This window comes from Pelobates fuscus, chromosome 2 (genome assembly GCF_036172605.1).
Source record: "Pelobates fuscus isolate aPelFus1 chromosome 2, aPelFus1.pri, whole genome shotgun sequence".
NCBI lineage: Eukaryota > Metazoa > Chordata > Amphibia > Anura > Pelobatidae > Pelobates > Pelobates fuscus.
The window spans coordinates 431,218,452-431,238,656 of NC_086318.1; the positions used below are offsets into that span (position 1 = coordinate 431,218,452).

The 20,205-nt window shown below is 41.1% G+C and overlaps 1 protein-coding gene across 2 annotated transcripts in view; it reads right to left on the reverse strand.

The window, feature by feature from the left end:
* Positions 1-20,205, reverse strand: part of GALNT14 (polypeptide N-acetylgalactosaminyltransferase 14) — a 555,349-nt gene that overhangs the window by 302,597 nt on the left and 232,547 nt on the right. For both annotated transcript variants that reach the window (XM_063444081.1, XM_063444080.1), the window contains exon 2: positions 217-386. In XM_063444081.1, the coding sequence (XP_063300151.1) occupies positions 217-386 (170 nt within the window). The remainder of the gene's footprint in view (positions 1-216; positions 387-20,205) is intronic.

Sequence of the window (20,205 nt, forward strand, 5' to 3'; positions counted from 1 at the left end):
GAAGACCTGGAGATTTTTGTTTATTAAACGATTATATCACCTGGCATTGTGAAAGTTTTTTTGGGAAATTGGTGCCATAAACTCTAAAAAATGTCTGCACTCCTAGTGTTTATAATACATCACCTGTAATACTGTTTTACTTATAAATACTTTACATTGACCTTAACACGTGAAATAAACATATTGCGACCATGTGAAAAAAAGAGAGAAAAAAACCTGAGATGTCGGGTGTCCTTAATGGCACGATTACTGGGAATCCTTTCACTCTCCCGTTGGTTAAACGCGTACAGTCTGTAGGGGTCCTCTCCAGGTTTCCATCTTCGAGCATTAAGGTATCTCCTCTCATCAAACTGGTCCCATAAATCATCCCAGTCTACATCCAAGTCCTGCGGGCACAAAGAAAAGTTCTGAATTAAGTTAATTTTACTACATTCTGTAAATGTCCTTAATGTATTCAAAGATAGACAGAAAGCTAACTGGTGTAAAATGATTGATGTTAATCTATCCTTGATGCCAGCTATCAGGATGGTGGGTAAAGAAATCTGTCTGTCTGTCTGCCTGACTACCTACATATCTGTCTATCCATCCTTCTAATTACCTATCTGTCTGTCCATCCTTCTAATTATCTATCCGTCCGTCCGTCCATCTGTCTATCAAAAATGTTAAAAATAATAAATGCATTTCTTTTTCATTATTAATTGTATTTTATTGTGTGTTAACTTTAAATAGTCTATAAAAAAGTCCCTGAAATATAATTTCTCATATTACCATAAGACCTTTACAATTACTGTGATGTAATTTCTGCCAGAGATCCTATATTCAAATTATTCTTTAAATAATCAAAGGTCTGTTTTTTTCCGAAATTGCAATAATTCAGCACTTCAAAAAAAAAAAAAAAACATAATAATTGATCTGTAATTATTCAGGTAGAACAAACAGCTAATTTATCCTCCAGCATAATAACACATCTTATTCCAGAGTGGTTTTATTTTATTAAGTAGTGTGAAATAACTGTTAATTGGAAATCTTAAGTGTAAGGAAAAATGAATGGTCTGTTTTTATTTTTTTGTGTTTTTTTTCTTAATCTCTCAAATTTCACACCCTACCCTTCCACATAATTGAAAAAAAAGCTGAGGCTTAAGAGATTCAATTTATAATAATGTAATAATATATTAGAACACAAGGCCTGCTAAGACAAGCTATGGCTAAGTAAGAGCCAGGCAGTGCAGAGGAGAATGACGGCTAGCCTTAGTTACAACGATGCGGTGAGCTACATGTAAAAGTGCTTGAGCATGATGGGATATGGAGTTCAGGAACTTAAAAATTCTAAACCCTGCTATTACTGATTTAGGGCAATGTTGGGTGCAAAACTAAATGTGGCTAACTCCCATTAACACCACATTAATGTAGTTGTCAGTTCCAATGATAAGTAGTAGTAGTATTGTCTACTGTCTGTAGACTCGTATTAAACAGTGAATGGTGGCAAATTGAAAACCAAACTGCAAAATGTAGGCTAAAATATTTCAAGATTTCATTTGACTAGTGTATCTTAAATGCTATAATCTGCTTTTCAGGACATTGCAATTTGGCGCTTAGCAATTAAACCATACGGTATTTTATAACATATTAAGCAATTTAACTACTTTCCCTCTCAAGTCTGTTTTTCATATACAGACACCCACATACATTTACTGTCTCTACCAGCTCAGTATTAATGCATTAAAACAGACAACAAAGTAAAAAACAAACTGTTCACTATTATCATCGTACGTTCATTATTTCCCTAGAAAGAGCACAACTTGTTTTAGAATAAAGTCATACAGCATTGTTTTCACGTATTAGGAAATAATTGAAATGCTCAGCAAGCGAGGAAACCAGAAACAAATGTCTGAAAATGACGAAGTGTAGCTAAGCGTTATTATAGCAGAAACACATATCTTTCTTGATCTTGATGCAAACGCTAGTGGGACGTTCACTGTTCTTTTATTACCCTCTATTGACTTCTCATTAGCGCCCAGTTATTTCCTGTTATGAACATTTTCCAGTAAAACGTTCTACTTAAATCAGCTCTGTCACTGCCATGTCACATTTAGAGTTTTTCATAAACGCAAAATCTTTACGAAATATTCATATTGACTGTGTTGGAATTTCCCTGACTGATTCAAGTTCCAAGTTGACAAAACTGGACAAACGGTAGAACTTTCACTCTTGTTTTTTTTTCAATTCTCACAGCTTTTGCTAGTGATGAGTTTGATCACATTACAACAGTTGCATTTTGGTAGATAATCCAATTATTTATCATTAGCGTTTATTTGGCGACAACATATTCTGCAACACAAACATTAAAACCACTGACAGAGGAAGTGAATAATATTGATTACCGTATTTTTCGCTCCATAAGACGCACTTTTTTTCCCCTCAAAAGTGAGGGGAAATGTCTGTGCGTCTTATGGAGCGAATATGAAGCTTTACTTACCTGTCTTGCAGCGTTGGCCGGCAGCAAAGGGCGCACCGCGGTAGTGGAACTTGAATTTCATGTTCCGGTTTCCGGCGGGACTGAAAGGAAGTGTGCACAAGCTGAGTGCGCACTTCCTTTCAGTCCCGCCGGAAACCGGAACATGAAATTCAAGTTCCACTACCGCGGTGCGCCCTGTGCTGCCGGCCAACGCTACAAGACAGGTAAGTAATTATGGGACAAGGGGAGGGGGACAGTATGGGAGAGAAGAATGCTAATGCATTTTCATTTGTAATAAAAACGTATTTAATATTTTATTAACTTTGAATATGTGTAGTAAATGGTTGATGGGGTTATGGTATATTAAAGGAATAGTCTAAATCTAATGGTATATTAAGGAGATACCAAATATTTAATGCATTGTAAAGTAGTGAATGCAAAAAAGTGGGGTAATGAAAATGAGACAGAAAGGTCACAACAAACAGAACCCAGTGGAGCGCTAATTAAATGAACTAGACTCACCCTTTAAATAAAGGGATATGCCAATTGAGAGAATCTAAAAGGAAAAATATAAAATGGGAACAATGGTGCAGTATATCTGGACTGGATGATCTTAACAAAGAGCTGTATACATAACAAACTCACATGGTATAGAGCCAGGCAAAGATAGGCTCAGGTCATAAAAGCTGGGGTATTTTAAAGCAAATACCAGGCTTCTTCAATAGCTGAATGGTGGTCCTCAGAGAAAGGGAGAGAAAGGGAACAGTGGACCAGAGTCCTAGTGTATTATCCTCACCCAATATGTCAGAAAAACAAATACAAGTACTTGCTCACCTTTCAGAGAGCCAATGCAAACTGGGCTCTCAGTGTGATGGATATTGTGCCTTTAAGAGGGCACTACTCTTCTTTGTTAAGCAGGAAATTAGATGCAGGACGTAGGCTCATGTAGACAGTATAAAATTTATTGTAGTAAAACACTTACATAAAATATAAAATAAAAAGTCCCATAGAATATGGTGAGTCCTCGTCCGAGACGCGTTTCGCCTTATAGAAAGGCTTTTTCAATCGGTATCCTGCTCAAAAAATCCCGCCGGTTTAAATAGCCCAAACGTCTTTCCTATTGGTGCTTGTCGCCTTCCAAATCAGCCAATGGAAGGAGAGGTGTGCTCGTCATGTGTTGTGCATGTTCGTAATTGCGGAAGTGACGTATCGTGCTTACCGCAACGTCACTTCCGTTTTTCCCGTAGCCGCCATTTTGGTCATTGGCAGTTTGTACATTTATATGCCCATTGTTCAATGCGTAATGTAAACATAGAAACGGAGAATAAAAAAGAGAAAGGAGGAATCAAACATGATGTATTAACTTCATGGGCATTAGAAATTAAAATGAAGAGATGAAAAGGAAAATCGGAGAAGAGACAAAAAGGGTTCATTTCAAGATATATCATAAACGAAATTGTATATTTGCTTTCTTTTGAACAACAATATTTACTATATAGGGCAATTTACCTTGTTGTCCCCTTGTATCAGGTACATGAATATACATGAGTATAATTATTATCGTTTGTTCTTAAAGGGATACACATCAAATCTTTGTATTTGTAAAGTCTAAAATAAACTCAGATTCATGTGGTCCATATATAGAAATAAACTCAGATTCATGTGGTCCATATATAGAAATTAACCACATTAGCCCTGTACATAGGGTACATAAGTTTAAGAATGAATATTTATTATATTAGTTGTTTGTAAAGGGGTGCACAGCCCATTTGTTGCATAAATGAATTAAATTGCAGATATTTTGTTGGAGACATGTGCAGAGGCTGAGAGAAAAGAAAAAATGAAATAAAATAAAAATAAAAAATATATGTAAATAAAAATAGAATTATAAAAAAGGGAATTATGAAAAATAACATCGAATTAAGCTAAAATAAAATGAAATTATAAAAAATGACAAAGTTCAAAATCACAATTGAGACCTCTAGGATGTAGAGTGTCTAGTTGAAAAATCCATTTCATCTCAGCCTTGCCCATTTTTTTTCACCAAATCGTCACCCCTCCAATCTGTGACAACTTTTTGAATACCCATAAATGACATACCTTTTGGGTCACTATTGTGTACGTTTTTAAAATGGAGTGATACATTATGCTTCACAAATCCATTTTTTACATTTCTGACATGCTCCTGTATCCTCACCTGTAGAGGGCGTATGGTCCGCCCAATATACAGGAGGCCACATGGGCACCTCAGCATGTAAATAACCCTTTTAGTATAGCAGGTGATAACGTCCTTTATCTTGTAGTTCTTATTAGGTATATTAGGATCTGAAAATTCCCTAACTGTTCTCTTATGGTTATTAGTATTCTTGCAGGCCCCACAGACTCCGCATCCATAGAAGCCTTTAGATTCATTGAAGGGATTCGAAATTTTAGTTCTGGTCGAATTATTGTTAGAAAGGCTATTTCTTAAATTGGATACTCCCCTATATATGATTTTTGGCCGTTCTGGTAACAGGATATTTAATGTCTCATCGTTTTTGAGAATTGGCCAGTGTTTGTGGATTGCCTTTTTGACTTGTTTACTCTGTACATTAAAGTCACAGATAAAGGCTAATTCTTTATCTGCAGAGGTAGTTGGTTTTGCCTTATATTGCAGAAGGGTTTCTCTCTCCCTAAGGCTTATCTCCTCATGAGCGCTGTTTAATAGTTGTTTGTTGTAGCCCTTATCTGAGAAATCCGTCTTGATTTTTTGAGCCTGTTTATGAAACATGGCAAGGTCTGTGCAATTTCGTCTTATTCTCAGCAGTTGCGCCTTTGGTGCATTGAGTAACCAGGGTGAGTAATGACAACTAGTACCTTCGATGTAACTATTTACATCAACCTTTTTAAAAAAGGTGCTAGTCTTGATAGTGTCATTTTCAATAAAGATGTTAAGGTCAAGAAATTCAACAGAATTTTTACTGCTGTTTCTGGTGAGTTTGATCCCCCAATCGTTACTCTCGATATGTGAGAAAAACACATCTAGGGATTCGCTACTGCCCTTCCAAACAAAAAAGATGTCGTCAATATAGCGATGATAGGACACCAGGCCTGCACCCCATCTACTGTCGCCAAAAATGAAAATCTGTTCCCAGTATGACATGAACAAATTGGCGTAGCTGGGTGCAAACCTGGTGCCCATCGCCGTGCCGCAGACCTGCAGATAGAATATCTCGTTGAACCAAAAATAATTGTTGTGGAGGATCCAATTTATTCCCTCCAAAATAAAGTTAATCTGGGACTGTGGAAAAAGTTCAGACTTTTCAAGAAAAAATTTGGTCGCTTCGCATCCCTTATTATGTTGTATGATGGTGTATAATGAGCTCAAACGATAATAATTATACTCATGTATATTCATGTACCTGATACAAGGGGACAACAAGGTAAATTGCCCTATATAGTAAATATTGTTGTTCAAAAGAAAGCAAATATACAATTTCGTTTATGATATATCTTGAAATGAACCCTTTTTGTCTCTTCTCCGATTTTCCTTTTCATCTCTTCATTTTAATTTCTAATGCCCATGAAGTTAATACATCATGTTTGATTCCTCCTTTCTCTTTTTTATTCTCCGTTTCTATGTTTACATTACGCATTGAACAATGGGCATATAAATGTACAAACTGCCAATGACCAAAATGGCGGCTACGGGAAAAACGGAAGTGACGTTGCGGTAAGCACGATACGTCACTTCCGCAATTACGAACATGCACAACACATGACGAGCACACCTCTCCTTCCATTGGCTGATTTGGAAGGCGACAAGCACCAATAGGAAAGACGTTTGGGCTATTTAAACCGGCGGGATTTTTTGAGCAGGATACCGATTGAAAAAGCCTTTCTATAAGGCGAAACGCGTCTCGGACGAGGACTCACCATATTCTATGGGACTTTTTATTTTATATTTTATGTAAGTGTTTTACTACAATAAATTTTATACTGTCTACATGAGCCTACGTCCTGCATCTAATTTCCTGCTTAACAAAGAAGAGTAGTGCCCTCTTAAAGGCACAATATCCATCACACTGAGAGCCCAGTTTGCATTGGCTCTCTGAAAGGTGAGCAAGTACTTGTATTTGTTTTTCTGACATATTGGGTGAGGATAATACACTAGGACTCTGGTCCACTGTTCCCTTTCTCTCCCTTTCTCTGAGGACCACCATTCAGCTATTGAAGAAGCCTGGTATTTGCTTTAAAATACCCCAGCTTTTATGACCTGAGCCTATCTTTGCCTGGCTCTATACCATGTGAGTTTGTTATGTATACAGCTCTTTGTTAAGATCATCCAGTCCAGATATACTGCACCATTGTTCCCATTTTATATTTTTCCTTTTAGATTCTCTCAATTGGCATATCCCTTTATTTAAAGGGTGAGTCTAGTTCATTTAATTAGCGCTCCACTGGGTTCTGTTTGTTGTGACCTTTCTGTCTCATTTTCATTACCCCACTTTTTTGCATGCTATTGTGTTAAGGTTTGGAGGTACCTACACGTGTGTGAGCTGCTTAACAGAAACAGGTTCTTCACCCCATTATACTCGAAGCGCCTAAAAGCACGGTTTATTTGTTATTACTAAAGTAGTGAATGGGCTAAAAATCAAAACAAATAGTAATTGTTAAAAAAAAAACACAAAAAAAAACAAAACATTGGATTACTGCTTTTTGGTGTGACCACTGACTAAAATTGAAATTATCTTACACCGTCAATACAATATGACATTTGTAATATCAATATCTGGGCACATCTGGAGGCTTCTTATGAAGGCAGATTTATCTATGGGGGGGGGGGGGGGGGGGATGAAGTCTATGGGGGGGGATGAAGTCTATGGGGGGGATGAAGTCTATGGGGAGGGGGGGGATGAAGACTATGGGGATGGGGGGGATGAAGACTATGGGGATGGGGGGGTGAAGACTATGGGGATGGGGGGATGAAGTCTATGGGGAGGGGGTGGATGAAGTCTATGGGGAGGGGGTGGATGAAGTCTATGGGGAGGGGGTGAGTGAAGACTATGGGAGAGAGGAGAAGACTATGGGAGGGGGGGACACTATGGGACAGGGGAGAAAAAAAATATTCTGTACAAACTGTCCCATAGTAAGAAACACTATGGGACAGTTTGTTCAGAATATTTTTTTTCTGGGTTTCTTCCTCTAAAAACTAGGTGCGTCTTATGGTGAGGTGCGTCTTATGGAGCGAAAAATACGGTATATTGTTACATTGACACTTGTCGAGGGGTGGGGTACAGTCAGCTCTCGAATTTCATGTGTTGGAAGCAGGAAAAATGGGCAAGTGAAAAGATCTGAGTGACTTTGATAAGGGTCAGTCTGTCTGGTCTGATTACACAGCAGGGCTACTGTAGCTGAAATTGCTGAAAAACGTGAAAACCATGGGTGCTGTCATACATGTGGATGTTACTTTGACATATCACACAAACCTAGAGATTGTTGCAGACCACGTATCCCTTCATGGCAACGGTGTTCCTTTATGGCAGTGTCCTCTTTCAGCAGGGTAACGCACCCTGCCACACTGCAGAAATATGTTCAGGAATGGTTGGAGGAACATGACAAAGAGTTCAAGGTGTTGCCTTGGCCTCCAAGCCACCACTATTCTAATCAGCCGATATAAACTGCAGCATTCTACCATTGTGAATGTACAGCAGTGATGCGGGCTCATGAAGTGTGAAGCTAGGAGATGATGGAAGAAGATACCTTACTCTCATATCCTCTGCAAATAATAGAGGGGTCTTAGTAAAATGTTCACAGCCACTTTAATATGAAAACACTTTATTAGGCACCTATTGAACTAGGAGACAGAATGTAAACTTTCTAATAAATGAAACCCATATGTGTATATTTATCATGATACATAGCACCTGGTAAGGCCTGCAAACCATGGGCATCAGCAGGAATTTTTCCAGGAGGTGGTGGGTGGGATGGGGGGGGGGGGGGGGCATAATTGTAATGACATCCATGCTTGGTCCCTTTTTGACAGTGTCATGAATGGGAGGAGCATAGTCCTTATCACATAAAGCCAGGGTGAATAGCGTTTTCACAACTATGGTGTCAGGAATACATGTTAAGCAAATTAACCCCTTAAGGACACATGACATGTGTGACATGTCATGATTCCCTTTTATTCCAGAAGTTTGGTCCTTAAGGGGTTAAAGGAACATTCTGGTCACCATAACAACTTCATCTAAATGAAAATGCTATGATGCCAGGAAGCCCCTGGGTGCTCTCTTTCCTTTAAGGGGTTAAACCGCTCTCAAATGGTTTAACCCCAAAGGCTTCCTCCAGCTCCAGATTTCCAGGTCGCTCAGTGGTATTAGGCTTCTGAAACGGAGTGTCAGGAAGTGCAGATCGACATCAAGCATGGGTGCTACAGATTGGCTAGATTGGTCAGTTGACGCTCTAAGCCAATCGCTAGTTACGGGTTCATAATTTATTACTTTTTTCTGAATGGGGAGCTACTGATTGGCTTAAAAAATGCCAGCTGACCGCTCTATCCAATCAGCGACACCCCTCCCCAGCGGCACTCTGTCCTTCCTGACACTCAGTAAATAAAAGTGAACACATTAACTCCTTTTTTTCTCCTTCATTTGACACAGTTTTCTTTTTCTTCTGACACTGTCTTCTCTCCTCCATGGCTCCTTCTGCTCCTTTCTATCTTTCTGCTACTTTCTGCTTATTGTGCTCCCTCTTCTGCTCCTTTCTCTTTCTGATCCCTTTCTGCTCCTTGCTACCATTTTCTGCTCCTTCTCCTACTTTACCTTTGTGCTCCTTCTGATTATTTCTGCTCTTTGCAGACTCTTACTTCTCCTGGCAGGCCCTTCCCACTCCTTGCTGCCCCTTGCAGACCCTTCCTGCTCATTTCTGTTCCATCTCCTACTTCACCTTTGTGCTCCTTCTGTCCCTTCCTTCTCCTTGTTGCCATTTTCAGCTGCTTCCTGCCCTTTCTGCCTCTTCTACTTTACCTTTGTGCTGCTTTACCTTCCAGCCCCTTCCTGCTCATTTGTTCTCCTTCTCCTACTTTACCGGTTGTGCTCCTTGCTGTCCCTTCCAGCTCCTGGCTGCACCTTCTTGCTCATTTCTATTCCCTCTCCTTTCTGCTCCTTCTCTTACTTTACCTTCCTGCTCCTTGCTGACCCTTCCTGTAGGCTATCTCTGCCCCCCATATGCCTCACTTCCCTTATCTGTAGGCTATCTCTGCCCCCCATATGCCTCACTTCCCTGATCTGTAGGCTATCTAAATGAGTGAGGTCTAAAGGAATCTATTGGCATTTTGATGGGCATTGAACCTGCTGTACACTAAAGTGCTATAGAACATGCAGATGGCATATTAACCAATCAGCTACCAGAACACAATCTAGCATTCTTAACTGAGTTTGTCAATTAGATACTGGGCCATATTCATCAATTACAATCTCTGGCATATTACACATAGTATGTGACATTCCAAGATTCCAGTGGACCTCACAATGCTGCTGTGTCCTTATACATGTGCAGTGGTGAGCTGTGTGTTATATACAGTCACTGTGAAACATAGTGCTCCGGTATTACATGTAGATAAGTGTGTATTACGGAGCCGAAATCATTAGCTCAGGAATGTTTAATGGCAGGACTCCAGCAGTTGTTGATTATTAATGATATTTTATATCAAATTATTTTATGAATAGTTGCATACATATGTTTCCATTTACATACACACACAAATGGAAAGCAGACACTACCCTCCAGTCATTGGTACTTGTAATCAATCACTAACTCATTTCTCAATGTATTAAGATTGCGCGTGTTCCTGGGGACATTAGGTCTGCAGCACTATATGTGATGTTAGTGGACAAGTTGTCTGTCTCTGTGTGATGTGATAACAGAGACAGTTTCCTCACTCCCCTTGCACTCCCAGGTGGCATTCTATCTGACACCACTGAGAGAAAGTGGTCTCATCTTCCAAGTAAGGTTCCTGATTACAGTACTTAGAAATGCAAATAGAGTGGAGCAAGCTTTCTCTGTTACTGCATCAAGCAGAAACTGCTGGCTTGCTACACAGATCTAAGTGACAGAAAACAGATTGATATTTTCTACACTAGAAACTACCAGATAACCAGCTTCTATATTTAAACCAGTGATCAATAGCTAAGAGGTACTTCAACAATATTGTAGTTCCGGGGCAATACCCTCACAAGTCAAACTGAGAGGTCAGTTTATAGGGAAAACTGTTGCCTGGATACAATTCTAAAACAATTTCCATATGTCCTTTGCAGACTTTACATGCTGGAATAACACAGGTGCCAACTGCTGTGGCTTTCTGCAGTGTGCATACCGGCAAGGAAGGCAGGGTTGAGGAGTGGGTGGAAGATGATGTGGTGGATGATGAGGTCCTAGACCCCACATGGAATCAAGGTCATGCGAGTGACATGTGCAGTTTGGAGGAAGAGGCGCTGGTCGCACAGAGGCACCAGCACAGCATAAGAGGGAGCAGGGTGCAAAAGCGGAGCGGCCGTCCCCTAGCGCTCGTCGGCATGTATTAGCTCGAGAATCACCATGGTAGACGCAGAAACTGGCATCGAAAGTTGATATGGATGCCATCTGCATGCAAAGTCGCCGCCACGGGGATGTTCGATTTGTCCAAGGTTCTCTAGAGTCAACAAAGTTCCTGCGCAACTATAATGTCAACAGCTACTCTGCGGAAAAGAGTTGTCTTTTTTTATATGTCCCAATATTTTGGGGGCTACCCCAAATAAAAAAAAAAAAAAATATATATATATATATATATATATATATATATATATAAACAGAGTTGGCTACCTCATCCTCCTCCTACACCACCATGGTCACCGCCTCCTCAACCACTTAGTATAAACTAGGTACACATTAGCAGAGACTTGTGAAGGCCTTTTCTCCATGCATCAGGAGTTGAGTATTTCTCCATGCATCAGGACTGCAAGAAATGCACCGCAGGCCGCAAATGTTTCTTTATTTGTATGTCTCAATATTTTGTGGGCTACCACAATAAAAAAAAAACAAAAAAACATAAAATACAGTGTTGTCTACCTCATCCTCCTCCTCCACTGCGGCTTCCTCCTCCACCACCATGGTCACCGCCTCCTCAACCTATGGGTCACTTAGTATAAACTAAGTACACATTAGCAGAGGCTTGTGAAGGCCTTTTCTCCATGCATGAGGAGTTGAGCTCAGTTTGAACAATGAAAGAGAATACCCTGCACTCCAACCCTCTCTCAAATGGATAATTCTGTTGATCCTCCTGACAGCCATTCTTTAGATTTTGATTTATGTTCCAAAGCTAAAATCAAATATTCAATCTAGTGCTATTTTATGGCTCAGCTGTATTTAAAATGTTATGTTATTTTAAGTGATTTCCCTATCCATTTGTTTGCAGGGCACTTGTCCTACTCTTACCCCCATTTCACTTGCTTTTGCAGCTCTCTAGCTCTTTCCAGGAGTTTTTTAGAGGCATTTTTGTGGCCAAAAGTTCGGGTCCCCATTGACTTCAATGGGGTTCGGGTTCGGGGTCAAGTTCAAGCCCGAACCCGGACTTTTTTTCAAAGATAGGCCGAACCCGCCGGACCCGAACATCTAGGTGTCCGCTCAACTCTACCCAGCAGCTATGGAAGGTCTGCGAGGTTAAACCCCTGACCAGCTCCCCGTACCATCCCCAGACCAATGGACTCTGTGAGCACTTCAACGGGACTCTGAAGCAGATGCAGAAGACGTTCACGGGAGCCTACAAGGACTGGGAGAGATTCCTGCCGCATCTCCTCTTTGCATACCGGAGGTGCCCCAGGAATCCACCGGGTTCTCACCCTTCGAATAGTTATATGGGAGGTGAGTGAGGGGTCCCCTAGACCTTATTAAGGACCACTGGGAGGGCCACACAGAGATAGAGGGGACCCCGATTGTGCCCTATGTGCTGGAGCTGCGGGACCGCATGGAGGAATTGGCTCAGGCCATGCAGGAAAACCTCCAGGAGGCCCAGCAGCACCAGAAAGTATGGTACGACCGGAGGGCTAGGTACCAGAGCTTTCAAATAGGACAGAAGGTTATGGTGTTTTGACCGGTCCGGACAGATAAGCTCCAGGCTGCCTTGCAGGGCCCCTACAAGGTTATAGGGCAGGTGTGTGATACCACCTACACTATAGCCAGCTGCGAGAATGAGGATGTGAAACGGACGTTTTACATCAACATGCTCAAAGCCTATAACGCAAGGGCCGAAGAAGTGACAGCTATCTGTGCCCCAGCTGGAGAGGACACAGAGGCTTGGCCCCTACCCGACCTATTAGGTGGCAACCGGGAGACGAGGACAATAGAGTTGGTCCAGTTAGGGTATCAACTGGAGCCCCAAGAGAGGGTTCAAGCTATCCACTTGCTGGAAGCCAAACAGGTACACCCAGCTGGCCACCCACAAGGTAGATACCCCAGGGCAGGCGCCCCTAAGGCAACCTCACTACTGCATTCCCGAAGCTGTCAGAGATGGGATGCGGAAAGAGATAGATGCAATGCTCTGGCTGGGAGTAATAGAGCATTCGGACAGTCCTTGGGCTTCACCTGTAGTCTTAGTACCGAAGCGGGATGGTACAACCCGCTTCTGTGTAGATTACAGGCAGCTCAACAACAAGACAGTCATGGACGCCAATCCGATGCCCCGGATGGACGAGCTGCGTGACTGCATCTCCACAGGGAAGTATTTGGCCATGTTAGATCTCTGTAAGGGATACTGGCAGATCCCCCTTTGCAGAGGATGTGGTCACCAAGTCAGCGTACATCACCCCGTTCGGCCTATACCAATTTCGGGTTATGACGTTGGGGATAACGAACCCTCCGGCCACCTTCCAACGGATGGTGGACCGCCTATTAGAGGGTCTCCAGGACTACACGTGTGCCTACCTGGATGATATCACTATTTATAGCGATACCTGGGAGGCACACCTAGAGCACATAGGGACAGTATTAGATAGTGTAAACAAAAAGAGGTGTGGTTGTGGTTGGCGCTTATTATAATTTATACAGTGTATTTTTTTAGCTGCTATAAACACTCTGTGGGTACTCCCAATATCCCACCATAAGATAAAAGACACCAGAAAATACAAATAACTTGAGGTCTGGTTGGTGTTTCCACCTTCCAAGCCTCCAGTTTGAGTGTAGCGCTATATAGGTCTATTGAGAAATAAGTACACGTAACTCACCCCTCTTTTTTTCTCATTTAGGGGGTGTACATAAAAGACAAAATAAATATACCAAATAATTGTGCAATATTGTAAATACTTGTAAATATTTGTAGTGCGTTATAATTTACTCACATTTTTTAGAGCCTTTTGAGATTCTAGGCTCTAAACTTCCAGGCTTCCGTGTCTTTAAGGTAGACAGCTTAACCCCTTTAGATTCTTGCCTCTATTTGTCTCCACAATATGGATGTAGGAAAGCAAAGGTGTAGTATTTTAAAACCACTTTTTGGAAAAAAAATAGATGTTAGAAAGGGTGCTCACCTTTTCTAGAGCCTTTTGGTCACTGGCTCTAAGTTTGCAGGCTTAGTGTCAAAATGGGGTGACACCTCCCCTTACCGGAAAAAGTGCAGGATACAATAATATATATATCTATATTTATTACTTAGTACATTAAAAATAGCAATAAAAAGTAACACAGGAACTAGAAAATAAAAAAATCAATATATAAAATAATGAGTAGATACTCTTGATTGTGGTCTGTGCTCCTTCTGCCAGGATTTGATCGTCGCTTTGTGCTGTCACTCCCTATCCAGGAGCACTGCAGGGGTTGCGGTCTTCTCAACTGTCGTCCCCAGATGCCTTTACTTCGGCACTTATGCGCCCGCTGCTTGCATTTCTGTGCTGCTGCTGCGTGGGGGTTGTGTCGGGATGCGCCTGCAGACCTGATCTCGGGTACCACAGGTGGTCTATGTGAGCAGCAGCAAGGAAGGGCCCGATCGTTGAGTTTCTTCCAAAATTGGACACATATTCGGTCAAATGCATGTAGGAGCGGGTCCACAGTGGTGGGTGACTGTGGGTAGGCAGGTGTTGCTATAGGCCCCGGCGGTGCCTCCATTTTAGGTAGCTGCCTTTGTCACGAACTGTGGCTTGTGAGCGTCATGCATGGTAAGTCACAAGATTACACCAGTGGGGACTGGGATATCCCCCACCGGTCCAAAGAGGGGAGGCGGGGGGATCAGGGCTCTAGGAACAGTTGTGTGGACACCAGCAAGTCTAGGAGTGGAGATCGGCCGTTTCTCCCCTCTGTGGAGTATCCCAGGTGTCTAGGCCCGCAAAAGATTTCCAGGCCAGGCCAGATTTCCAGGAACTTCAGACTTGGTCAGGATGGTACCCCAGGGACAGGTTGGTTCAAGTTTGAGTGATCGCTGCAGGTAGTATCCCACCATTAAATAGTGGAATTGAAGCTTTATGTGAGGAGCTCACACCATGTGCCCCGCCCCCCAAATAATGTGTTTTTTAAACGTACTCTTTATATTTTTCAGACTTTTCAGATTGAAGCTTCCAATTTATCAGCATTCTCCCTTTTCCATGAAGTTCAAATAATAAAATCTGAAATCTACTATATCTAATTATCAGTCAGTTACTAAATTATTATGTGCTGTGTTTGTTAATAAACTTTCAGATAGAATATAATGTTAATCATACCCATTTTAACAATATAGTAATACATCTTGATTTCTCAAGCAGAAATATAAAATATGTGAAATAATTCACAGACTTTAAATGTGTAAAAGAATACTATAGCATTATGAATACAAATGTGTTTCTAATGCTATAGTGTTTCTGTCCCTAGCTCTATCCATCCCTCCCCCCATTTTGAACATGCAGTAGCAACACATAAATGTTTAAATTACCAATATCAATTAGGCCAATACTCCCTTTTCCACGAAGTTACAAAACTAAAGACAGAAATCTATTAAATCTAATTATCCGTTAATTCCAATGTTATAATTTCCTGACCAATCATGGCAGCATTTACTCACGGGTTAGCTCCTCCCCTCACAGCAAAAAGGACAGGAAATAGAACTCTGTAGTTGGTATAAATAGATCCTCCCCCTTCCCATCGGGCAGTCTTTTTTCCTGTCCTTCACAGCAGTTTTGAAGGAGTCTGCTTAAGCAGGCCTAGATTTTTTCTTTTTATGCTCATCTATCCAATATTTTTCTGGCCCTGCCAGGGTTCAGCCTCTAAGCCCTGAAGACCCAGCAACAGCACATCTCTATGAGTTTGCCAGTCAGGGTACCCCCTTTAGTGATCAGGGGATGGACCCAATCTCTCCCTCAGGGGATAAAAGCAGTCCACTGCATTAATGCCAGGGTTTAGCCTCTCTCCAAACCCCGATCCAATCTCAGCAAACTCACTACATACTAACTCAAGGAACCACACCAATCTCATACCCATCTCATGTTACTCTTCCTTTAAATCCTCCTTCATTACTGCCCTCTGGAATGCACGCTCTGTTTGCAATATTACAAAATCCGCTGCTGTCCACGACCTCTTCATCTCTCGTTCAGTAGATTTACTAGCCTTAACGGAAACATGGCTCTCCCCCTCTGACACTGCTACCCCTGCATCTTTGTCCTTTGGTGGTCTTCAACTTACCCACAACCCAAGACACTCTGAATATAAAGGTGGTGGTGTAGGGTTTCTCCTCTACCCTCACTGCTCCTTCAAACCTCTACCCACCCCCCTTCCCTCTTTTTCTCATCATTTGAAATTCATTTGATTTGCCTTTTCAAACCCTTCTCTGCTAACATTGCCGTTATTTATTGTCCCACTGGTTCCCCTCTCCTCTTTCTTGACCACTTTGCTGCCTGGCTACCCAATTTCCTATCTTCTAATATTCCATCCCTAATTCTCTGGGACTTCAATATTCCCATTAAGCCACCTTTGACCTCAGCAGCCTCCAAACTACTTTCAATTACTTCCTCCCTCAGACTATCACAGTGGGCTAATTCTCCCACCCATGTAGCTGGCTCCCTCCCTCAGGGGATGAAAGCGGCACCTGCATAAATGAGGTCCAGCTGGGGCTATGCCTCTTTTCCCTGAAGACCCAGTAATCAGCACTTCCATGAGGTGACTACCTGGGTATGCCTCTTCTATGTATTCCACCCTAACCGATGTTTGTTTTAAATCTTCCCCCACTGGTGATGACGAATGGCATATGGGGTACAGATAGAAGCCTTCAGTTTAAACAGTTTAGGCTGTCAGTTGTTTAAATCCCCATTTGCCACTCAAATCGGGCCTGCAGCTGTTCATCTGTCTCTATGGCTGGTAAGTATGTTTTCCCTCCTCAGGTGAGTGCATTAGTTATCTAAATTAAAAACTAGCATAGGCACCTGGGTTTCTGTTCTTTCAGTTAGTCCCAGTTGTTTACATTAGGCTTCCTTCTAACAAATGGGTCACATTTAGGAGGTTTGTGTGGTGAGCATTTAGGTAAGTTTATAATTGCAAGGATGCATGTTCCAAAAGAGTGCTGATAGAAACATAGAAACATAGACAGTGACGGCAGATAAGAACCATTCGGTCCATCTAGTCTGCCCAATTTTCTAAATACTTTCACTAGTCCCTAGCCTTATCTTATAGTTAGGATAGCCTTATGCATATCCCACGAATGCTTAAACTCTTTTACTGTGTTAACATCTACCACTTCAGCTGGAAGGCTATTCCATGCATCCACTACCCTCTCAGTAAGTAATACTTCCTGATATTATTTTTAATCCTTTGCCCCTCTAATTTAAGACTATGTCCTCTTATTGTGGTAGTTTTTCTTCTTTTAACCCCTTAAGGACCAAACTTCTGGAATAAAAGGGAATTATGACGTGTCACACACGTCATGTGTCCTTAAGGGGTTAAATATAGTCTCCTCCTTTACTGTGTTGATTCCCTTTATGTATTTAAATGTTTCTATCATATCCCCCCGTCTCGTCTTTCCTCTGAGCTATACATGTTAAGATCCTTTAACCTTTCCTGGTAAGTTTTATCCTGCAATCCATGAACCAGTTTAGTAGCCCTGTATAGTGTATATAGTGTATGGAGTGTATGCAGTGTGTGTATAGTGTATGGAGTGTGTATAGTGTATGCAGTGCATGCAGTGTGCGTATAGTGTATGCAGCTCGTGTGTATAATGTATACAGTGTGTGTACAGTGTATGCAGCTTGTGTACAGTGTATGCAGTATGTATAGTGTATGGAGTGTGTATAGTGTATGCAGCTTGTGTGTATAGTAAAGAAAGAAAAAATATTAGATAATAGAAACAATCTAATATAAATTCAGGAGTGGTATATACCTTTACATTTTAAATCTTGTTTGTTGCAATGCTAAAAAGACATCATATCACAGTTGTCCAATGTAAAAAAGAATATGATTATCTTTATTGCAAATTCCCTAGAATGGCGATATTTTAATCACGTACCAAAAATCCACAAACTTTGACAGATCCACCAGGACGTCCCATTATTTCTGGTATTGGTTTCCTAACTTCCAATTTATCAGAATATGTTGATCAACAAAATTACGATCCCACTTAAGGGACACTACCCATAATAATTAATAATTAATCAGACATCCAATGGGACAAAGAATTTATTCTAGTTACAGCAGACGTCACATCCCTTTACACAGTTATCGAACATTTACAGGGATGTGAGGCTATCCAATATGCATTGGCAACCTATTCAGAATAAAAAATGATCAAATCGAATATATTGTTAACTGTGTAGCCTTTATACTAAGCCACAACAATTTTTGGGGTAACAACCATCACTACCTCCAAATTGAAGGCACGGCCATGGGGACCAGATTTGCGCCTACTTATGCCAACTTATTTATGGGTAAATGGGAGGACGAACACATTTGGTCCAACAACCCATATGGCGCAAATCTGGTCTCATGGCATCGCTACATAGATGATTGCATTTTTTTTTGGAAAGGGCACATTTTAACGTTGGATAATTTTAAAATTCACTTTTAATCAATCCACAGAAAAACTAGTTTTTAGATTTAGAAATTTACATAAAGAATAACCAACTAGAAACCAAAGCATTCTAGCGGTACTTACCCTTTCCAGGGGCCGGCCGGGGTCCTCTGTTCAAGCCGCGCGCGGTCCTGCTGCTTCACGAGCCGCACGCGGCTCATCCGACGGCTGTAACTGAAAGGCGGGCAGTGACCGCGAGAAGTGTTCACGTGTCCCGCCTGACTCTAAGAGCGTGCCACGGGTCTCGGGCGCGCTCTTAAAGGAACAGTGGAGAGCCTAAATTGGTAAAGGTCTCCCATTGGCCCCTGTCATGCCACATTTCATATACACTCACCTTTTGGGGGCGTGGATATGACAGGGGCCAATCATATTAATTGCTAAGGTATATATACTCACCTTTTTCCCTTAGTACCTTGCCCTATCGTGGTTTCTGTTTCAGTTCCCTTTAACGCTTGTTGTGTTCAGTTGTGTTTCTTCGTACTTGACCTTGGCTTTGTTTCTGACTCCGTTATCTCTTTATCCTTATCTGCTCTGTTTGCCGGCTTGCTGATTTTTGTGTACCAGACCTTGGCTAGTCCTAGTTTATGCTGTCTCTTTGTGCCCTTGACCTCGGTTCGTTCCTGACTCTGTATCTCTCTCCTTTACGTCGAGTCCGGCCATCCTACGGTCTGGTAGACGTATCTCTGCTCTGTGCTGTCATTTGTTAGCTGAATCCTGCGTGTTGGGGTATATCACCGTTACAAGCATTCAGAAAAACGCATAACAGTTTCCATAAGAAAAGCTGGCTGAATAACATCCCATTCAGCCAGCTCAGAAGGATTAAAAGGAACTGTTCAGAACCAGATATTTGTGATGAACAGATTACAACGATGGTATCACAATTCCAAGCATAAGGTTATTCAGCAAAAATACTCAATCAAGCTTTATCAAAAACTTCCCTTTTAACTAGAGAACAAATTTTAGCAACTAAACCAAAAAACAATAATATAAATTTGGAGGCCCCAGCGTATAACTAGATATAATATTCATACGCATGAAATCAAATAAAGGTTACATAAAAATTGGAGCATCCTAAAAGGTGATCCTCAATTAGATCAAATATTAGAAAATAAACCCAGAACAATATATTCTAAAGCACCAAATCTAAATCTGTTATTAGCTCCTACAACCAAACAAGAGAAATACAAGAAAGAACAAACATCACCTCAAAGAAAACCCTAGGTTTCTGGAAATGTGGAAGATGTAAAGCCTGTAAGAATAATCCAGAACAGCCAACCAAAATCACACAATTTGCTCATGCCCAAACAAAAGACCTTTTTAAAATTAAATCACAATTAACATGTGACACCACTGGTGTAATTTATTTATTAAAATGTCCGTGTGAAAAACTGTACATAGGGCGCACAAAAAGAGCATTTAAAACAAGAATGGGAGAACATATTAGGAACATTAAAAAATGACTCCATTCTCATAATGTCTCCAAGCATTTTGATGTCACACATGCAAGGAACCCTGAAGGCCTTAGCTTCATGGCAATACAAAAAGTTAATATTCCATGGAGAGGAGGTAACTTGGAAAAAGAATAAGACAAAGCAGAGGTAAGTTGGATATTTAAATTAGAAACATTGGAACCAAAAGGACTCAATGTGGATTTTGAGTTGCGTGCATTTCTATCGAATCTATTGCTTTTTTAATTTTATTTTTATTTTTATAAATTTGA